Source organism: Quercus robur, chromosome 1 (genome assembly GCF_932294415.1).
Source record: "Quercus robur chromosome 1, dhQueRobu3.1, whole genome shotgun sequence".
Taxonomy (NCBI): Eukaryota; Viridiplantae; Streptophyta; class Magnoliopsida; order Fagales; family Fagaceae; genus Quercus; species Quercus robur.
The window spans coordinates 48,985,465-49,008,117 of record NC_065534.1 but is presented as its reverse complement, the minus strand read 5'-3'; the positions used below and the strand labels follow the sequence as shown (position 1 = coordinate 49,008,117).

Here is a 22,653-nt window from a genome sequence, read left to right as displayed (position 1 = left end):
GAGGACTCATCTGAGCCAGAGGGAGATCGTTTTCGCTGCACATGTCGTAACTTCCTTTTCAGGTCATCTATCTCTCGCTGCATGGCCTGATGACTATTTCGCCTCTGGGATACGTGACTACCTATTTGAGTGTGACTCTGGCTCGTCTGGATAGTATGTACACTTCCCTCACGATTCCCTCTGCCGCTCGGGTTGTCAGGGTTATTTTGCCTCTGGGACTCAATGGGTTGTGTCTATTGGGAGTTAGCCTGGTGTGGACCTAGTTCTGCCATGCTCGACCGTTGTGCTAGCTGATACCCTAGTTCTTCCCACAGGCGACGCCAATTGTGGGGACAAGATTTTTGTTAACCCGGTCCTGGACGATCAGGCCCTGGCCCAAGAAGTCCCACACAATGAAGTTTGTAGAGGATGGGCTGAAGAACTTGGTTCCAGTTGGCTCAGACGGTTCGTTGCATGTCCTTATTAGTAGATGTAGAAACGTGAATCCAGAAAATGGGTGTGAAAAATGGAAGTTTTATTTCTAGACCTACTTTCATACAAAGACTTCTTACTTTTTCTCTTTTTCTTTTTCCTTTTCTCTCTCCTTTTCCGTCCCCTCTTCTGGGGGACTCTTACATATGATATAGGCCTTCTTTTATCATCTGGGCCCTACACTTGTTGATCATCCAAACCCCCACTTGAGCACCTATCCCATCAGACGCCCTTACCAGTTCTTTGTGAGTTGCAGTGACCAAGGTAACACTGTTCAGGTGTCTTCTCTTCATTAATGCGGCCAGGAGAGTAGTTGTGGTGCATTTAATGTGGTGGTGACAGCCTTTACTGGGATATTTTGAGCCTTCTTTCTTTTTACGTGTTTGGAGTGAGGGCTATAGTAACTTGGATGCACCATTAATCTGGACTTTGGAACGTCCGAGGAGGAGTTACTCCTCGGGCTTGTTTTCTTCGTCCCAGTTGGCTTGGGCAGGGATCCTTGGACAGAATCGTCCTCGGACGGGCCCAAGGCCCAGCCAACTTGTTACTCTGGGCCGGTCCCCACAATAGCCCCTCAAAACTCCGGTTTTGATCTCCCTCCGAGGAAAAAAGCGGGGTTTTGACATTTATGAAGGATGGAACGGATGACCTCTTGGTCCGCGCGCGTGGGCGGTTACTGTTGACGCGCCACAAGTTATGAGGCGCGGCCATTTACTCCAGACAACTTTATGTCTCATTCATCCAATGGCGAGATGTGGATCTGACGGTCAGCATTACTCCTTGAATTCGTGAGTTGGAGGGATTTTTCCTCTCTCCCTCCTGCTATATAAAGCGCCTGAGAGGCTCCTTTTTTCTTTTTTATCCGCACATCAGAACAGAGAGCTCCAGAGAACTCCAACGCCCAGAAATTCTTGAGCACCTCCTTCCTTCAAATCTCCATAATCGTTTCTGCGAAGCGCCCTCCATAGAAGAGATTTCCGATCACCTCACCGGTCATTTGTGAAGATATCCGTAAGTTCCGTTCGCTTCGTCGCTTCGATTTTCTCCTCGGATTTTATTTTTCTCCTCGGTCTTTATTTCCATTCCTCCAGTTCAGCTTAAATGGGTAGATTCAAAAAACTAGTAGACACTCCGGCTGCTATGGAGGCTTTTAGGGCAAAATACCATATCCCGCCGGGGGTGGTTCTGCGGTACTGTCCCCCAGAAGGAGTACTGTTAGATAGAGGAGTGGGTGAAGTGGTCATTCCCATGATTGCCTTTATTCAAAGGGGAATGACGCTCCCCATGCGTAGGATTACCCGGGACTACTTGTTCCACCATAGGTTGACGCCACACTAGTGCGCTCCAAACATGTTCAGGGTATTAGGCTGCATAGATGTCTTGAACGAGCAAATGGGTCTAGGTCTGACCTGGCATGACGTGGTACGCATGTACGAGTGCCACTACGTTGAGAATGGAGGGTATTACCTTAAATCTCGATCCGAGATGGTTAGGCTAATCTCCTGTCTCCCTATATCCAATAAGACTATGAAGGATGACTTCCTCATTGCCTCAGGAGAATGGAGCGATGGTCTTCATTGTCCAACTCAGGCAGGAACCCCAGGTGCGGCGCCTTTAGGCCCAATCCTTTAGGGGAGGAGCTTAGCTCCTCGGACTTACTCTCTTTTCTACTTGTCATAAATCTTTTAGTTTAATTCTAATTTTCTTCTCGGCTGTATTGCAAATAGAGCTTTGGTTGCTCCCAGGCTGAGCCACGTGAACGTTCCGGCCCTAAATTATCTTTTAAGGTCAGAAATCTACGTCCACGAGGACGGGCAGCTGTGTGCGTGTCATCTGGTTTTGGGCTATCACCCACTAACCCGTGCTTTCCAACCCGTTGGCCACGCCATTAGAGCTGGTAGCCCCCGGTTAGCTAGGATTGACGTGTCCAAGCCTGGGTGTTTGGCCCGAGTAGATCTTAAGCCAGTCGTGCTACCTGGAGTTCGGGATCCTCCTCCGGCCGTGCAACTGCCTCCAGAAGACCTTGAAGCCGTCGTGCCAGCTGAGGAAGAGGTCGAATCATCTCGTCTTTCTCTTGAGGAGGAAATAGACGAGTTTTATTTTGAGGAGGAGGTTGACAAAGCCCCCGTAGTTGAGCTCTCGGACCCTGAAGGAGAGTAGGATCGCAACTCCGTGGCTGGCGGTCCAATCATTATAACTTACTCGGACGATTCTTCAAACGGGGAAGTAGGCGATATGGCTGGTAAGGGAAAATCTTTGCGAGAACCAATGTCCAGCCGAGGAAAAGGTCAGTCCTCAAAGGCGCCTGCTAAGGCTCAAACCCAGGACCCTTCTCCAATCGCCCCTCAAGTTCCTTCCGACCCTGGCCTCAAGGTTAACCCTGACCTAAAAAAGAAGAGGTCGGTTGACGTTCCTGAGGAAGGTGAAGTGGCCCCCCGCCCGGCCAAGCAGCAAAAAGCCACTCGGGGTCAGAGGAGTAAGAGGGCTAACTCCACGGAGAGCCGGGATGAGGAGAATCGGGCTAATGTGCGCGTTAATCCCCGCGCATGAAGTCCGAAGATGGAGTTGGACGGGGTCGCTATCCCCTATACTGTCTCGGTTTGAGAGTACAATAGGGGCAGAGCGGGTTATATAGTTGAGGCCCTAGAGCAGCCAGTGCTCCTTCCTCAGGATATGGAGGCCTACAGGCGGTTCTCCCAGCCCGAGCTTTTTCTGTCCCTTAAGAGGGACCTTGCGATGGTAAGCCCTTCTTGCATCCTTTTGTTAAGCCATCAACATTGTTGCACTCTGTCCTAATTCTGGTCTTGTTTTGTTGACAGATCACCCAGCAGGTGTTTGTGGCTGAGGAGTTTTGCCGCAGCAACCGCAGCTTGGCTGAAGCTGAGGTTCAATCTCGGGCTGAGGTGGAGAAGACCGTGGGGTCCCTCAAGCAAGAAATCTTTGAACTGACGGAGAAGTTCAAAGAGTCGGAGAAACAGCGCAGGAGCGCGGAGGCTGGCCTGAAGAGTGCCGAAACCCAGGCAGAGGATCAACGCCAGAAATTGTACGTAACTGAAACTAGTCTTGCTACTGAGAAGCAGAATGTACTGGAACTTAAGGCCGCTCTGCAGAAAGTTGGGGATGAGACGAGGCGGGCAAAAGAAGAGGCCCAGCTGATCCGAGAGGCTGCAGAGGCTGAAAAGAAAGCTTCTCACCAGCTCGGGATCCAAGAAACGGAGGCCAGACTATCCGAGGAGATCCCCGAGGTGTGCAGGGACTACTGCAGCATCTCATGGGCTCATGCCCTTGATGCTGCAGGAATTCCTGCAGATTCGGCGCTGAGACTGCCCGAGAACGTCTTCTATCCTTAGGAGATCCGAGAGAATCCTGATGGTGCCCAAGCAGCTTCTGAGCAGGACTTGGCGTTGCCTGATGCCGTCCCTGTGCTTGATAAAGCGAAGGATCCTGCCATGGACTCTATCTCCGAGGCTCCTCCTCCTCAGCCAGAGCAAAAGAAGGATCCTCCTGCTAAGGCTTAGCTTTTAGGCTTTTAATTTTTGTACTTCCCTTTTTTTTTTTTGAATGAGAGTAGTCCTGTTTTTGTGTTCTTTTGTAAGGACCTCTCTTTGTATTGACCTCGGAATATTAATATAGAATGTTCTCTTTGTTTTCTATTGATGTATGCTGGTACCATCCTTTTATTTAACGTTTGCAATGATATAAATAAATATAGACGGTTGAGATAAAAAGGATGTCGTGTGGCGGATTTGAATAAGGGTTGCAATAATGCTAGACTGCGCGCACACCTTGAAATGATTTCCCTTAAGTAATTTCCCCTAAGTCTGTGGTCCGAGGACCATGCAGGACTTATGTTCTGTTTAAAACTTGAATAAATTATCATAAGTAATAATTTTCCCTAAGTCTGTGGTCCGAGGACCATGCAGGACTTAGGTTCTGTTTAAAACTATGATAAATTGTCATAAGTAATAATTTCCCCTAAGTCTGTGGTCCGAGGAGCCATGCAGGACTTAGGTTCTGTTTAAAACTATGATAAATTGTCATAAGTAATAATTTCCCCTAAGTCTGTGGTCCGAGGAGCCATGCAGGACTTAGGTTCTGTTTAAAACTATGATAGTTGCCATAAGTAATAATTTCCCCTAAGTCTGTGGTCCGAGGATCCATGCAGCACTTAGATTCTGTTTAAAACTTGAATAGTTGCCATAAGTAATAATTTCCCCTAAGTCTGTGGTTCGAGGATCCATGCAGCACTTAGGTTCTATTTAAAACTTGAATAGTTGCTATAAGTAATAATTTCCCCTAAGTTTGTGGTCCGAGGATCCATGCAGAACTTAGGTTTTGTTTAAAACTTGGATAAATTGTCATAAGTAATAATTTCCCCTAAGTCTGTGGTCCGAGGATCCATGCAGAACTTAGGTTCTGTTTAAAACTTGGATAAATTGTTATAAGTAATAATTTCCCCTAAGTCTGTGGTTCGAGGACCATGCAGGACTTAGGTTCTGTTTAAAACTATGATAAATTGTCATAAGTAATAATTTCCCCTAAGTCTGTGGTCCGAGGAGCCATGCAGGACTTAGGTTCTGTTTAAAACTATGATAGTTGCCATAAGTAATAATTTCCCCTAAGTCTGTGGTCCGAGGATCCATGCAGCACTTAGATTCTGTTTAAAACTTGAATAGTTGCCATAAGTAATAATTTCCCCTAAGTCTGTGGTCCGAGGATCCATGCAGCACTTAGGTTCTATTTAAAACTTGAATAGTTGCTATAAGTAATAATTTCCCCTAAGTTTGTGGTCCGAGGATCCATGCAGAACTTAGGTTTTGTTTAAAACTTGGATAAATTGTCATAAGTAATAATTTCCCCTAAGTCTGTGGTCCGAGGATCCATGCAGAACTTAGGTTCTGTTTAAAACTTGGATAAATTGTTATAAGTAATAATTTCCCCTAAGTCTGTGGTTCGAGGACCATGCAGGACTTAGGTTCTGTTTAAAACTATGATAAATTGTCATAAGTAATAATTTCCCCTAAGTCTGTGGTCCGAGGAGCCATGCAGGACTTAGGTTCTGTTTAAAACTATGATAAATTGTCATAAGTAATAATTTCCCCTAAGTCTGTGGTCCGAGGACCATGCAGAACTTAGGTTCTGTTTAAAACTATGATAAATTGTCATAAGTAATAATTTCCCCTAAGTCTGTGGTCCGAGGAACCATGCAGGACTTAGGTTTTGTTTAAAACTATGATAAATTGTCATAAGTAATAATTTCCCCTAAGTCTGTGGTCCGAGGAGCCATGCAGGACTTAGGTTCTGTTTAAAACTATGATAAATTGACATAAGTAATAATTTCTCCTAAGTCTGTGGTCCGAGGAGCCATGCAGGATTTAGGTTCTGTTTAAAACTATGATAGTTGTCATAAGTAATAATTTCCCCTAAGTCTGTGGTCTGAGGATCCATGCAGCACTTAGGTTCTGTTTAAAACTTGAATAGTTGCCATAAGTAATAATTTCCCCTAACTCTGTGGTCCGAGGATCCATGTAGCACTTAGGTTCTATTTAAAACTTGAATAGTTGCCATAAGTAATAATTTCCCCTAAGTCTGTGGTCCGAGGATCCATGCAGAACTTAGGTTCTGTTTAAAACTTGGATAAATTGTCATAAGTAATAATTTCTCCTAAGTTTGTGGTCCGAGGACCATGCAGGACTTAGGTTCTGTTTAAAACTATGATAAATTGTCATAAGTAATAATTTCCCTTAAGTCTGTGGTCCGAGGAGCCATGCAGGACTTAGGTTCTGTTTAAAACTATGATAAATTGTCATAAGTAATAATTTCCCCTAAGTTTGTGGTCCGAGGACCATGTAGGACTTAGGTTCTGTTTAAAACTATGATAAATTGTCATAAGTAATAATTTCCCCTAAGTCTGTGGTCCGAGGAACCATGTAGGACTTAGGTTCTGTTTAAAACTATGATAAATTGTCATAAGTAATAATTTCCCCTAAGTCTGTGGTCCGAGGAGTCATGTAGGACTTAGGTTCTGTTTAAAACTATGATAAATTGTCATAAGTAATAATTTCCCCTAAGTCTGTGGTCCGAGGATTCATGCAGAACTTAGGTTCTGTTTAAAACTTGGATAAATTGTCATAAGTAATAATTTCCCCTAAGTCTGTGGTCCGAGGACCATGCAAGACTTAGGTTCTGTTTAAAACTATGATAAATTGTCATAAGTAATAATTTCCCTTAAGTCTGTGGTCCGAGGAGCCATGCAGGACTTAGGTTTTGTTTAAAACTATGATAAATTGTCATAAGTAATAATTTCCCCTAAGTTTGTGGTCCGAGGACCATGTAGGACTTAGGTTCTGTTTAAAACTATGATAAATTGTCATAAGTAATAATTTCCCCTAAGTCTGTGGTCCGAGGAACCATGCAGGACTTAGGTTATGTTTAAAACTATGATAAATTGTCATAAGTAATAATTTCCCCTAAGTCTGTGGTTCGAGGAGTTATGTAGGACTTAGGTTCTGTTTAAAACTATGATAAATTGTCATAAGTAATAATTTCCCCTAAGTCTGTGGTCCGAGGAGCCATGCAGGGCTTAGGTTCTGTTTAAAACTATGATAGTTGCCATAAGTAATAATTTCCCCTAAGTCTGTGGTCCGAGGATCCATGCAGCACTTAGGTTCTATTTAAAATTTGAATAGTTGCCATAAGTAATAATTTCCCCTAAGTCTGTGGTTCGAGAATCCATGCAGCACTTAGGTTCTATTTAAAACTTGAATAGTTGCCATAAGTAATAATTTCCCCTAAGTCTGTGGTCCGAGGATCCATGCAGAACTTAGGTTCTGTTTAAAATTTGGATAAATTGCCATAAGTAATAATTTTCCCTAAGTCTGTGGTCCGAAGAGCCATGCAGGACTTACGTTCTGTTTAAAACTTGAATAGTTGCCATAAGTAATAATTTCCCCTAAGTCTGTGGTTCGAGGAGCCATGCAGGACTTAGGTTCTGTTTAAAACTATGAATAGTTGTAAATAGACCAGCGGGAACAGGATAATCATGAAACAAAACATGGGCGAAGCCATTTTCATTAATAATAGTACTTCTTAGGTTATTTACATTCCATGGTCGAGGTACAGTTTTTTCATCCAAATCTTCTAGATAATAAGCGCTTATCCCGACCGCGGATGTGATGCAATACGGTCTTTCCCAATTAGGCCCCAGCTTACCCCAAGAGGGGTTTTTTACGCTGCCGAGAATCTTTCTCATTACGAGGTCACCCGGGCCTAAAGGTCGCAGTTTAACATTGGCATCATATCCTTGCCTTAGCTTCTGATGATAATAGGCCATATGGATCGTAGCTTTTTCCCTTCTTTCCTCGGCTAGGTCTAGGCTTCTTTCCAATAACTCGTCGTTACTGTTTGGGGTAAATGAGTTAGACCTCAGTGTGGGAAAGTTGTTCTCGATTGGGAGCACGGCCTCAGCCCCATAAGTCATCGAGAAGGGGGTTTCACCGGTTGATCGTCGCGGCGTTGTCCGATAGGTCCATAAGACGTGTGGGAGCTCTTCTACCCATCTCCCCTTTGCCTCATCCAGTCTTTTCTTCAGTCCGTTTACTATGACCTTGTTCACGGCCTTGACCTGCCCATTTCCTTGGGGGTAGGCGGGAGTGGAGTATCGGTTAATGATCCCAAACTCGCGGCAATACTCCCTAAAGTTCTTGCTGTCGAATTGGAGACCGTTGTCCGAAATGAGTGTGTGTGGAATTCCGAAGCGGGTAATAATGTTCTTCCAGATGAATTCCGAAGCGGTTCCGACTATTATGTATCGCTTGTTCCTCGCAGCTTTGGGGAAGGGACCGACAATATCAAGCCCCTATTGTGCAAACGGCAAGGGGCTAGAGAGGGGGTTGAGGACCCCTCTGGGTTGATGGATATTTGGGGCGAATCTCTGGCACTGATCACACTTCTTGGCGTATTCTTGGGCCTCTCTTTGCATGTTCTGCCACCAGTATCCTTGGGTGAGTGCCCTGTGTGCTAGCGACCTTCCTCCGGTGTGACTTCCACAAATCCCCTCGTGTAACTCTTCAAGTAGAGACTCGGATTCTTCTGGATGTATGCAGAGTAGGTATGGCCCAGAGTAGGAGCGCCAATATAGTTTGTGGTCCTCCGATAGCCAGAACCGAGGAGCATTCCTCTGTATCTTCTCGGCCTCCAATTCTCTCTCTGGTAGGATGTCGTTTTGGAGGAAGTTTTTTATGGGGTCCATCCAGCTGGGACTTTTTCTGATCTGATGGACCTGGGTCGGGTTTCTTCTAATGGGACTCGCTTGGACTAGATCTTCGACAAGGATCATTCGCAGCAGATTATGCGCCGAGGACGAGGCGAGAGTGGCCAGCGAGTCTGCGTGGGTGTTTACACTCCTGGAAATGTGCGTCAGATTGAAGGACTCAAAACTTGACTATAGGCGTTTGACTTGTCTTAGATACTCTTGCATCCTAGCGTCTCTAGCTTCTAGCTCACCCATCACTTGGCCGACGACCAGTTTAGAGTCCGAGAATGCCTCTATTACTCTACCGCCCAATCTTTGAACCATTGTCATCCCTTGAAGTAGGGCTTCGTACTCGGCCTCGTTGTTCGTAGCCGAGAACCCGAGTCTAAGTGATTTTTCAATGGCAGCACCGTCCGGCGATAATAAAACTATCCCAACTCCAGATCCTCTCTAGTTGGCTACGCCATCCACGTAGACCTTCCAATGCAAGGTTCCCCCTACTGAAATTGTACCAACCGATTTTCCATCCATGTCTTTCTTCTCGGTTATTGTTTCTATAGAGGGTTCAGCAAACTCCGCTACCAAGTCTGCGAGGACCTAACCTTTGATGGAGGATCTGGGCATATATTTAATATCAAAGGCCCCCAAAAGCGCACTCCACATGGCGATCCTTCCTGTGTAGTCAGCGCTTTGAAGCACCGCTCGAAGGGGAAGCTGAGTTAGAACGACAACCGTATGCGCCTGAAAGTAATGAGGGAGCTTCCGGGTGGCATGTACTATCGCCAGAATTGCCTTTTCCAAAGGTAGGTATCGGACCTCGGCCTCATGTAATGATTTGCTCACATAGTAAACCGGTCGCTGCACCCCATTATCATCCCGTATCAGTACCAGGCTTACAGCATAGGGAGCTACAGCGACGTATGCAAACAGCACCTTGTCTGCCTCAGGGCTGGACATGATGGGTGGTCGTGATAGGTATTCCTTAAGTTGCTGGAAGGCTTGAACACAATCCTCCGACCATTCAAACCCTTTCCACTTATTTATCAAGAGGTAGAAAGGTCGACATCGATCCGCTGATCGTGATATAAACCTGTTTAATGCTGCGATCATGCCAGTGAGCTTCTGCACTTCTTTCGGATTCCGAGGAGCCTGTAGGCTGTTAATTTCTTTGATTTGATCGGGACTTATTTCGATTCCCCTGTGGGTTACCATATATCCCAAGAATTTCCCAGACCCGACCCCGAATGAACATTTGGAAGCATTGAGCCGCAACTTGTGCTCCCTTAAGATAGCAAAGATTATTTCAAGGTCTTTCGCGTGCTCGGACACCATTTTACTCTTTACGACCATATCGTCTATGTAAACCTCAATGATTTTGCCCAGCTGTGGCTCGAACATCCTGGTCATCATCCTTTGGTAGGTTGACCCTGCGTTCTTTAGTCCAAACGACATCACCTTATAGTGATAGTTTCCAATGGGCGTCATGAAAGCCGTCTTCTCTTGGTCTTCTAATGCAAGGGGTATCTGATGATAGCCCTGGAAAGCGTCCAGGAAACTCATTCGAGGGTGACCCACGGTTGCATCCACCAATCGGTCGATTCAAGGTAAGGGAAATGGGTCCTTTGGGCACGCCTTGTTTAGGTCCGTGAAGTCCACGCAGACTCTCCACTTCCCCGTTTTCTTCCTTACTACCACTGTGTTTGCCAACCACTCGGGGTAAAAGACCTCTTTAATAGCCCCTGCTTTTTTCAGTTTTGCCACTTCGTCTCTTACGGCATTAGCATGTTCCTTTGAGGGGCGTCGGGGTGGTTGCTTCTTCGGAGTGGAAAATGGGTTAACGTTCAAGTGGTGACAAATAAGGCTAGGATCAACTCCCGGGGCGTCGTAGGCGTCCCATGCAAACACATCGACATTTCTTCTGAGAAATCTGACCAGTTCCTCTTTTTCTTAAGAAGGCAACTCGGAGCCGACCTGGAAAAACTTCTCCGGATCGTTGTTGACAGCGAATTTATCTAAACTTTCACACCTTATCTCCTCGGCTAGCCCATCGTCTTACCCTGCCGAGGCGGCTGGTTGCTATAAGCTCTCAGTGGCCGAGGACTCGGCATGGGATCGATGTAAGATGGCGGCCACCATACACTGCCTGGCCATGGTCTGATCTCCACGAATCTCTTCTACTTGTCCTCTGGATGGGTATTTTACTTTTTGGTGAAGTGTGGAGGATACGGCTTCTAGGGCGTGGATCCATGGCCTGGCAACTATCGCAGTGTAGGGTGAGTAAGCGTCGACCACGATAAAATTTACCTCCACCACCTCCGATCCAGTCTGTATGGGTAGTCTGATCTGCCCCTTCAACGTAACAGTCTTCCCTTCGAAGCTGATAAAGGGGGAGTCATAAGCTGTCAAATCCTCCGACTTCAGGTTCAGCCCCTTGTATAGATCAGGGTACATTATCTCTACCGCACTTCTTGAGCCTACTAACACCCTTTTCACATCGAAGCCTCCAATTCTTAACGTAACCACTAGGGCATCGTCGTGAGGTTGGATAGTTCCTCTCTTATCCTCGTCCGAGAATCCTAGTATCAAGGAGCTTCCCTTTTTTGACCTTTTGGGTTCCCTTTGCCTGTCCTCGGAGGGGAACCGATCAATAGCCAGTACCTGGAGAGGGGTGGCCCAGTTCTTCCTGGTGCGGCGAGGATGATATGTATCGTTTTGGTGGGGGGTTTTAATGACACATCCTTTCGAGGCTCTTGCATTGCTTGACCGGGATGGCCGCTCGAGGGGTGCAGGAGATGACGTAGCTTCCCTTCTCGGACCAACTGATCTAGGTGATTCCATAGATTCCTGCAATCCTCAGTGGTATGCCCATGGTCCTGATGATAGTGGCAGTACAGGTTCTAGTTACGTTTGGAAGGGTTTCCAGCCATCTTTCCTGGCCATCTGAAATAGGGCTCGTTCCTTACTTTCTCCAGCACCTGTTGTACTGGCTCCCTGAACACGGCATTCACCATTTGCGTGTTACTCTATCCAGCCTGTCTCGAAAAATCTCTCCTCGGCTGGTTATGGTTATATCGTTCCGACCTAAAATCATTTGCTTTAGGGGGGATGGCCTTCTCCTTTCCCCTTCCTTGCAGCTGATCTTCCTCCACCCTTTTGTACTTGTCGATCCTATCCATCAACTGATGAACGTTGGCAACTGACTTTCCAGTGAGGGACTTCCTTAAGCCATGCTTGGTGGGGAGACCGCTTTTGAACGTGCTGATAGCAACATCATCATGGTTGTCATCTAACTCGTTATACACCTCCCAATATCTATCCGAATATGCTTTCAAGGTCTTTCCCTCGTGCATGGATAAGGACAGTAGCGAACTGAGGGGTCGAGGAACTCTGGTGTTTGTAATAAAGCGGGAGCAGAAGGCCTGAGTGAGCTGCTTGTATGAGCCTATGGAATTTGTCTTCAAGCTGTTGAACCACCTCATCGCCATTGGTCCCAAGCTGGATGGGAAGACTTTGCACATCAGGGCTTCATTTTGTGAGTAGATAGCCATTTTTTGGTTAAACTGACTCACGTGCTCTACCGGGTTTGCTCGGCCGTTATAGATGGCGAACGTTGGTTGGTTGAAGCGTCGAGGCAGCTTAGCCCCTTCGATTCTATACATGAAGGGTGACCTCAAAATCTGGTCTGGCGCCCTCTTCATAGCATCGTTTCCCGAACCCTTGCTGGATGGGCTCTCATATTTTCATACGGGGCGTGGTTCCCTTTTGTAAGAAAAGGTTTCACTTGGGGGGGTCCTTGACCTCCGTCGGTAACTCGCATCCTCCCCATTAGAGGACTCATCTGAGCCAGAGGGAGATCGTTTTCGCCGCACACGTCGTAACTTCCTTTTCAGGTCATCTATCTCTCGCTGCATAGCCTGATGACTATTTCACCTCTGGGATACGCGACTACCTATTTTAGTGTGACTCTGGCTCGTTTGGATAGTATGTACACTTCCCTCACGATTCCCTCTGCCGCTCGGGTTGTCAGGATTATTTTGCCTTTGGGACTTAATGGGTTGTGTATGTTGGGAGTTAGCCTGATGAGGATTCTCCTGGTGTGAACCTAGTTCTGCCATGCTCGACCGTTGTGCTAGCTGATACCCTAGTTCCTCCCACAGGCGGCGCCAATTGTGGGGACACGATTTTTGTTAACCCGGTCCTGGACGATCAGGCCTTGGCCCAAGAAGTCCCACACAATGAAGTTTGTAGAGGATGGGCTGAAGAACTTGGTTCCAGTTGGCTCAGACGGTTCGTTGCATGTCCTTATTAGTAGATGTAGAAACGTGAATCCAGAAAATGGGTGTGAAAAATGGAAGTTTTATTTCTGGACCTACTTTCATACAAAGACTTCTTACTTTTTCTCTTTTTCTTTTTCCTTTTCTCTCTCCTTTTCCGTCCCCCCTTCTGGGGGACTCTTACATATGATATAGGCCCTCTTTTATCATCTGGGCCCTACATTTGTTGATCATCCAAACCCCCACTTGAGCACCTGTCCCATCAGACGCCCTTACCAGTTCTTTGTGAGTTACAGTGACCAAGGTAACACTGTTCAGGGGTCTTCTCTTCATTAATACGGCTAGGAGAGTAGTTGTGGTGCATTTAATGTGGTGGTGACAGCCTTTGCTGGGATATTTTGAGCCTTCTTTCTTTTTACGTGTTTAGAGTGAGGGCTACAGTAACTGGGATGCACCATTAATCTGGACTTTGGAACGTCCGAGGAGGAGTTACTCCTCGGACTTGTTTTCTTCGTCCTAGTTGGCTTGGGCAGGGATCCTCGGACAGAATCGTCCTCGGACGGGCCCAAGGCCCAGCCAACTTGTTACTCTGGGCCGGTCCCCACACTTTAACATGAAAATTTGAAAGATCATGATAGAAGGGACATAGTATAAATGATACTTGTTCATAAAAGAAAAAATATATAAATGATATATATATATATATATATATATATATATATATATAAAGAGTGAAAATTGTAAGAGTATTTGCATAAGCTCGTGAAAATATTTCCGTATATTTTAGCATAATAACTTACTTTTTCTATTTTACATAGTCACTGTGGGAGGGCCGAGGACCGAGATACCCTACCTGAAGATAAACTTACTAGCCCAAGCAAAGAAACGTAACCAGACCCCAAGGATCACACTTACCCAAGGAGAACTAAGGGACCAAATGGCAACTGGCACCTTGAAAAGCCGAGGATAAGGGAGAAGATGACAAATGAAGAGTACAAGACATGCAGGGGTGGAGAAGGAAGTTTCCTAAATAAGACACTTCCCACCTCCACATTCAATACTCTGCACCAGTTTAATTGGCTGCATTAATGGGGAAATGACCATTGAATAGTGTTCTTATAGCCTACCAAGCATATCTCAGCCACCAGCACTGCCTCGATGGGACATGTATCCAAAGGAGGATCCTCGACCATCCAGATGGAGGGCAAGAATGCATTCAACATTGGTATATAAGGGCATGAAAAGCCAAATGAAAGGGGACGAGGAAATCAAATTATAGTAGGAATATAGAGAGAAAAGAACTGTAGCTCCCTGAGCATTATTTTCTAAATATTAACTATATTATACGTATCCTCGGGCATTCCCGAGGAAAAGTGTGAACTTAACTTCTTGATTTCCCTTTGAGTTGTAATTTCCCTGTTGCACTTATTAATCAAACCTGACCTCAAGATTTACTTATATACATTCTCATACTCTACAAATTAGTTGTATCGAGTCGAAATAAACCTAAGTTTTGCCCTTAACTCTTAGTGTCTTATTTTCGGGCCCTCTATAATTGGCATCGTTTGTGGGAAATCTTCACTTAGTCTTCTTCCACGCTTAGTTTGATTAATATATTGATTGGAAATATGGCAAATAAAGAAGAGTCTGTAAGTTCTTGGTGCCAAGATCAATTTGTCAATTTAGAAAACCGCAGGGATCATGAGTTTTGGGCTGAACCCGTGCATTCCAGACCTATATACTCTACTTACAATAGCCGTAGTCATTCAAGGCCACGAAGCCATTTATCCAGCAAACAGGAGACTCATAGCCATAGGAGGGAGGCAAATCATTTGCGAAGGAAACTTTGACGTTGAGGAAACGACTGGCGAAACAAAACCCCAACTACTTGTCCAGGTTCAAGCTCAAAAGAGCGAAGTTATCAAAGGAGGTCTAGAACTCCTCCAACCGAATATGATACCAAGTCACCTCAGTCATCTCGAGAAGTATAGCGGAGGTGTAGAAAGGACAAGGGGAGAAATGCCATGAGTCAGGCGTTGCGCCAAATCTCCAAATCTCCCTTCACCCGCTGGATAGAAAGGATGAAGCCCCCTTGGTGGTTTACACAGCCCACCTTTACAATATACAATGGAAAGTTAGACCTCATGGAACATGTTAGCCAATTCAACCAAAGAATGGCCATTCATACGAGGAATGAAGCTCTCATATGAGGAATGAAGCCCTCATATGCAAGGCGTTTCCTTCCAGTTTCAAGCATGTTGCCATGAGATGGTTTAATGGGTTGGAGGAGGGCTCGGTAGATTCATTCGAAGAGCTTACCAAAGCTTTTGGGGCCAGATTCTTTACTTGCAGTGGAATCCCCAGGCCTCTAGATGCTCTCCTTTCAATGGCAGTGAGGGAAGGAGAAACCCTGAATACCTACTCTGATAGGTACAGGGAGCTATTTAATGAAATAAATAGTGATTTTGAGGATATGGCTGTCAGGACTTTTAAGGTGGGGCTTCCCACAAATTCTGATTTAAGAAAATCTCTAACCATGAAGCTAGCTCGAAGTATGCATCAGCTGATGGACCGCATCGAAGAGCACAAAAGGGTTGAGGATGACCAAACTCAGGCCAAAGGCAAAGCAAAAGCCTTCGCTCTCGAGCAAAGAGATCATCAGCTTGATAAGTTCGGCTCCAACTGACCAAGGAGGGATTTTTACAACCAAGCACTACAAATTAGTACTCCGGTGGTGAATTCGATATTCAAAGTGCCTATACATCAGGTGTTGGAAAAATTAAGAACGAGTCTTACTTCAAGTGGCCCAATAAAATGGGTAGGGACCCCACCAAACAAAATCAAAATTTGTACTGTCAGTATCATCAAGATCGAGGACACACAACCAAGGATTGTAGGACTCTCCGTGATTTCTTGGGTCAATTGCTGAAGTTTGGGAAGCTTAATCAATTTACACATTCATCTTCTAGTCAAGGAGAAGCATCAAGCCAGGGGTATCAAAGAGAGATAGCGCCACACCTACCATTGGGGACTATACATGTCATCTTCGCCAACCCAAATAGGCAAACTGCCTCGTCGACATTAGTGCTAACCATTTCCCAGCATTCCGAGAAAGAAGAGGAAGAAAATGCTTTTAAAAGAGCAAAGATGAAGCCAGACCAAGTCCTTGGATTTTCAAAGCAAGACAAGTTGGGTACAACCCAGCCCCATCATGACACCTTAGTGCTTACATTGCGGATTGGAGGATTTTATGTCAAGAGAATCATGGTGGATCAAGGAAGTGGAGTTGAGATCATGGACCCTAATCTTTACTAAGAACTAGGGTTGAAGCTTGAGGATCTAGATAAGTATAATTCCCCTCTCGTAGGTTTCGATGGGAGGACTGTGGTCCCCAAGGGGATGATTAAGCTACCTATACAAACTGGTGATGAAGTGGTGGAAGTAAGTTTTGTCATTGTGGACGTCTATTCCCCTTACACGGCTATATTAGCTCGGCCTTGGCTCCATGCAATGAGGCTCATCAACGTTACATCAAAAGGTCAAATACCTGATTGAGGGACGGAATTGATAGGATGTCAAACCATGGCTAGGCAATGTTTGATAGCAGTGGCCAGGCACCAAGCACTACAGCTAAGTCCCCCCGATGAGAGCCGAGACGCATAGCAGTCAACTTTTGGGGTTTCAGGGGCCTTGAGTAAGGGGAAAAGCACCAAAGCACCATGCGAGGACCTAGACTGGGTGGTCATCAGGGAAGACCCCGAGAAATATTTCCAGGTGGAAGCACAATTACTCCCGTGTGAAAAGGAAGAGCTGATAACATTTCTGAAGCAAAACATAGATGTTTTTGCCTAGAGCACATATGAGGACCTAGGAGTTGATCCAGAGTTCATATATCATTATTTGAACGTGAATCCCAAGGCAAAACCAAGGAAGCAGCAACCTCGGCGCTCTTCTAACGAGCATGCGAAAGTAGTAAGAGAAGAAGTCAACAAGCTTAAACAGGTTGGGGCGATCAAGAAGGCTTTTTATCCTAAATGGCTGGCCAATACTGTGGTTGTGAAGAAGAAGTCAGGAAAGTGGAGAGTCTGTGTTGATTTCATAGACCTAAATAAGGCATGCCCTAAAGACCCTTTCCCAGTCCCGAGAATAGACCAGTTGGTGGATGCCATGTTTGGCCATCCTTGAATGAGTTTCTTGAATGTTTTCCAAGGATACCATTAGATCCCCCTAGCACTGCTTGACTAGGAAAAGACCACATTCCTAACCCTATCAGGAAACTATCATTATTGAGTGATTCCCTTCGGACTGAAGAACATAGGCTCTACCTACCAGAGAATAGTGACCAGAATGTTCGAAACCCAGTTGGGGAGGAATGTTAAGGCTTACTATTGACACCCCATTTTACAACCCGCATTTAACCTTACATGAAAGGTAAAAGGGTAATTTTACATTGAAAATATGAATCTTAATTTTGGACATTAGATCTTTAATCTCATTTCACCAAAATGATCTTGATGTTATAACGATCAAATCGACTGGTCATAAGCCCTAATCAGATCATTAGATTGAAAGTTATCATCAAATCAAGTTTTAATGGTCAAGATGCACATCACAAATTAAGTCCAACTATATGTGATTATGAACAATTGATTCCAATTTGTTATAATTATAATCAATTTGAGATTAATGACGTGTCATAATTTGATTGGTTAGGACTACATTTTATAGTAAGGTTGCATATACTTAATTAATTAGATAGTCAAACATTAATTATTCAATGAGTAATTTGTGCAATTATTTTTTTAATTTGGGTTATTTTGGAACTAATTAAGTCTGAAATATGAGTGATTGGAGCCTATTAATGTTAATTGGAAACCAATTTGGGACCTATTAATATTAATTGTTCTGAAATTATTTTCTAACAAATGACCTTTGCTCACCATTTTGTTGTTATCTCTCAAAATATTTGGCTCTACAAACTATTATAGTAGCTACGGGAAAACCGAATTTTGCTTGCTCCTCACTCCCACTAACATCTACATTTAATACACCAGATTTCCCCAAAGTCTAAAATAAGGTCTAGGTTAATGATTCTTTTTGATCCTTTGTCAACTCTCATTAAATGATCTTTCATTTATATTTTTTCCACCACTACTATATAAACCCTCCCCTCTCCTCCATTCCAAAGCACACAAAAACCCCTTTCTCTTCTCCTCTCTTGGGTTCTAGTGAAGTAGAGTAGTCTTGTCATATTTTGTTTTTTCTGAAACTCAAGGTATTGAGTGAGACTCACTCTCCCTCTCCTAGTTCTTCTTTTCTACTCTAACTTTAGGACCTCTATCAAAAGCCTCCTCCTCCACCGTGTGGATCTTACATGCAGATATAATCCCTTTCCCTAATTTGTTTTTTTTTTTTTTTTTTATATTATTATGATGAAATTAGGATTAAAGCATGCTAATGTTAATTTAAATTCCTTGAATATGTTTGAATGTTCTTAAATGTTCATATGTGTTCTTTACATGTTCTTGGTTGTTCATCACATGTTCATACATAATACTAGTATTGATCTTAAATCCACGACAAAAATATGAAAAACATGTTTATTTCATAATTCTCTCAAATTCTTGAATCTAGGATATCACCATTTACACACATTTACTAGAATTTATTTTTCAATCCAAATGAAATGCTTAATAAATTGAATTAGGGTTTATCACAAGCACACACATTAAATTCAACATGCAAATTGATTGAAAACATATTGGATGATATGATATGAATGTTGGCGACCATAGTCTAGAAGACCGGTTTCACCGGGTAAGGTAAGTGCCTAACACCTTCCCACCTTGTAATATAGTCTTTGAGTTTAAATCAAGAGTTGATAAATCAATGCTTATCCTTGTAATTGTCAATTTCTAGATTGTAACTAGGAAATAAAGCCATGTACTTTATCTTAGATTGTATCTAGGATCAAAACCATGTAATTTCCTATGATCAATGTACATTCAATTTCAAATTAATAAAATGATGAATCTTTAAATTAAGGCTTTCTTATTTTTTTTCAATAATTAAATAAGTGGCAACTCCATTGTAAAACCCTTAATCTAAAAGGGAAAATATAATCAGTCGAACCTCCATTTTGAGAGGCAATAACACGACTCCACCCATTCACGTGGATTTAGCCAAACACTACCAAAAACGAGCCGAGGGTGCGGTCTCACACTTACATTGATGATATGGTAGTAAAAAGCAAATTTAAGTCAAAACACTTGTAGGATTTGGATGAGGTCTTCTTTCTCCTTCGAAAGCATAAGCTGCACTTGAATGCCTCAAAATTCTCATTTGGTGTTGGATTAGGAAATTTGTTGAGATATATGATCACTCATCGGGGGATTGAAGTGAATCCTGACCAGATTAAAGCGATCAACGACTTACACTCACCACAAAATCCCAAGGAGGTACAGCACCTGACGGGAATGACCACGACCTTGAATAGATTCATTTCTCTGTTGGTGGATCAGTGTAGACCATTCTTTCAGTTGCTTCACAAGTGGAAGGATTTTTCCTAGTCGAAAAAGTGTGATCAGGCATTCCGGGATTTGAAGGAGTACCTAGCCAATCCACCCATCCTGTCTCGACCTGAGAAAGAGGAAGTTTTATATGCATATATTGCAATTACAGATCACACCGTAAGTTTGGTTCTTATATGAGTAGATTCAAGGGTACAAAAATCCGTATATTATGTAAGTAAATCCCTGCAGGAGGCAGAGACCCGATACCTGCCTTTGGAGAAAGCTATTTTAGCTATTGTACACGCTACCAAGAAGCTTCCCTATTACTTCCAAGCACATACAATAGTCGTCCCCACCCAACTTCCTTTGCAGGCCCTCATTCGAAAATCTGATTATACGGGTAGGATAGTAAAGTAGGGTACCATGCTCAGAGCATTTGATATAAAATAGCAACTGCGGACTGTGGTCAAATGACAAATCCTAGCTAATTTAATTGCCAAGTTCACTAAAATAAATTATTGGAGAGCCCCAAGCAAAAGTGTGACTTCAATAAAAATATCATGATAGTACAAGCACCGTCGCCCTTGTCTTGATAGTTGTATATTGATGGGGTAGCCAACCAAAAAGGATCAGGGGTCGGGATTTTCATCATATCTCCCGAAAGCATAACCATAAAGAAGTCATTGAGACTGGCCTTCTCGGCCACAACAACGAAGTTGAGTACAAAGCCCTTCGGGCCAAATTGGAAGCTATTAAGAAGCTTAGAGGTAAAGTAGTGAAAGTATTCATAATTCAAAGCTTGTCGTAGGACAAGTATTAAGGGAGTTCGAGGCAAAGGACCAAAGGATGCAATGGTATCTAGGTCAGGTTGAGCAGCTACAAGCAAGCTTCCAAGACTTTTCCTTAGAGCAAATACCACGAAGCAGAAACTCTCATGCTGACTCTCTAGCTACTTTAGCCACATCCTTGGGAAGGGTTTTGCCACGATTCATCATGGTGGAGGATTTAAAGATGCTGGGCTGGGAAGATCGGGCTCCAATTCAAGTACACTCGATATATGTTGGTCCGAGTTAGATGGACCCTCTTGTATCATTTTTGAAGGAAGGAGCTCTACCTAAAGGCAAAGCTGAGGCTGAGTAGGTCCGAAGAAAAGCACCCTAGTATTGGCTCTCAAAAGAGCAAAAGTTGTATAGGCGGTCGTATGCAGGACCTTACTTGCTTTGTGTACATCTTGAAGCTGTTGAAGTACTACTAGAGGAGTTGCATAAAGGAATCTATGGTGGTCATACGCGGGGAAGATCCTTGGCACACAGGGCCCTCACACAAGGATATTAATGGCCTAGCATGCAGAAATTTGCTTAAGATTATGTGAGGAAATGTGATTAGTGCTAGAGGTATGCACCAAACTTTCATCAGCCCGAGAGGACTCTAAACCCTCTCTCTAATCTGTGGTCTTTCGGGCTTTTCCTGAGAGCAACAAGCAACCGAAGATAGCTCCTTGTTGGGATAGATTACTTTACTATGTGGGTCGAAGCAAAGCCCTTTGCAGTTATACGGGATCAAGACATAAAAAATTTTGTCTAGAGGAATATTGTCACTTAGTTCGAGGTGCCCCATGCTCTCATATCTGACAACAGACTCCAGTTTGATAGTAAGGCTTTCAAAAGATATTGTGGAGAGTTAGGTATAAGGAATAGATTTTTTACCCCGGCGTGCCCTCAAAGCAACAGACAAGCTAAAGCTACCAGTAAAGTCATTGTAGACGGGATAAAGAAAAGGCTAGATGAAACGAAGGGAAAATGGGTGGATGAGTTGCACCACGTCCTCTGGGCGTACCACACCACCCCGAGGCTGTCCACTAGGGAAATGCCCTTCTCGATGACTTGTGGCTCCGAAGCAGTCATTCCATTAAAAGCAAGTTTCCCGATGATGAAAATGGATCAGTTTGATAGTAGAAAAAATGAGCAACTCGTATGTGCCAGTTTGGACCTAGCCAAGGAAAAAAGGGAGCTCGCCATGTGAAATTAGCTCACTATCAACAAAAGTTAAGGTAGGGATATGACAAGAACACAAGATCAAGAACATTTCTACCGGGGGACTTGGTTTTAAGGAAAGTCATGAGAAATACTAGGAATCCGGCTTGGGGAAAGCTCGGATCTAATTAGGAGGAACCCTACCGTGTTACGTCAGTAGTAGGAGTAAGAGCTTATCTGTTAGAGGACTTGGACGAAATCAGTGTTCCTCGGCCATGGAATGTAAATAATTTTTGTAAATATTATAATTAATGAGATTCTGGATTTCTTTCAACTTTTTGTTTGTTATTCAGTGATCATTCTCTATGGTTAAACACTTTATCTTATGTTGTATTGAAATTGGTTAAGTGTTAAACAGAACCTCAGCTATGTTCGACTCCTCGGGTCACATGCCTTAGGTAAATTAACTCTTATTGAGATTGGTTAAGTGTTAAACAGAACCTCGATCATGTTTAACTCCTCAGGTCATTTTCCTTGGGTAAATTAACTCTTATTGAAATTGGTTAAGTGTTAAACAAAACTCTGGCCATGTTTGACTCATTGGGTCACATGCCTTGGGTAAATTAACTCTTTATGTAATTGGTTAAGTGTTATACGAGACCTCGGCTACTTATCACTCCTCGAGTCACATGTCTCAATCAAAGTGGCATTTGCAAAAAGAAAATGGAATTAAGTAAACAAAATATGCTAGAGGCTTCAAGGCAAAGAGTAAATACACAATTAAAACAAGATAATAGATGAAATATGAGATATGAAATATGAAATTCAAAAGCTTTTTCTATTCATTTAGTCCAGCGACATCTTCACAAGAAGGATAAAGAAAAGGGTAGAGGAAGAAGAAGGGCTAACTATTAAAACTAGCCTATTACAAGTTAGACTATCACAAAATCTGCCTAAGTTTAGAATTAGCAGGTCTACTTAGCAGTCTTCTTCTCTTTTCCTTTGCCTTTCCCCTTAGGCTGCTCCTTTGCTTCAACCTCCTCTGACTCCACCTCCACTACTTGGATTATGTCTTTCTTCTCTTTCTTAGAGGAGGGCTTAGAGGATGGAGGCACCGAGGATGAAGGCACCGAGCTGGACACCTGCGGAGAGGGGTTAGGAGTAATTCG

The 22,653-nt window shown here is 43.8% G+C and overlaps 2 protein-coding genes across 2 annotated transcripts; both read left to right on the top strand.

Moving 5' to 3' along the window:
• The first annotated feature begins 15,205 nt into the window (after positions 1-15,205).
• On the top strand, positions 15,206-15,685 carry LOC126712784 (uncharacterized). The gene has a single exon (XM_050412247.1). The coding sequence runs from the start codon at positions 15,206-15,208 to the stop codon at positions 15,683-15,685; it is 480 nt and encodes a 159-aa protein (XP_050268204.1).
• A 128-nt stretch (positions 15,686-15,813) lies between these two features.
• On the top strand, positions 15,814-16,314 carry LOC126712774 (uncharacterized). Its single transcript, XM_050412235.1, has one exon. It carries the CDS (start codon positions 15,814-15,816, stop codon positions 16,312-16,314), a length of 501 nt encoding a protein of 166 aa, XP_050268192.1.
• The last annotated feature ends 6,339 nt before the right edge of the window (positions 16,315-22,653 follow it).

Coding starts and splice junctions, on each gene's coding strand:
- LOC126712784 (XM_050412247.1), top strand. CDS start 15,206: ATGAGGAATGAAGCCCTCATATGCAAGGCGTTTCCTTCCAGTTTCAAG.
- LOC126712774 (XM_050412235.1), top strand. CDS start 15,814: ATGGGTAGGGACCCCACCAAACAAAATCAAAATTTGTACTGTCAGTAT.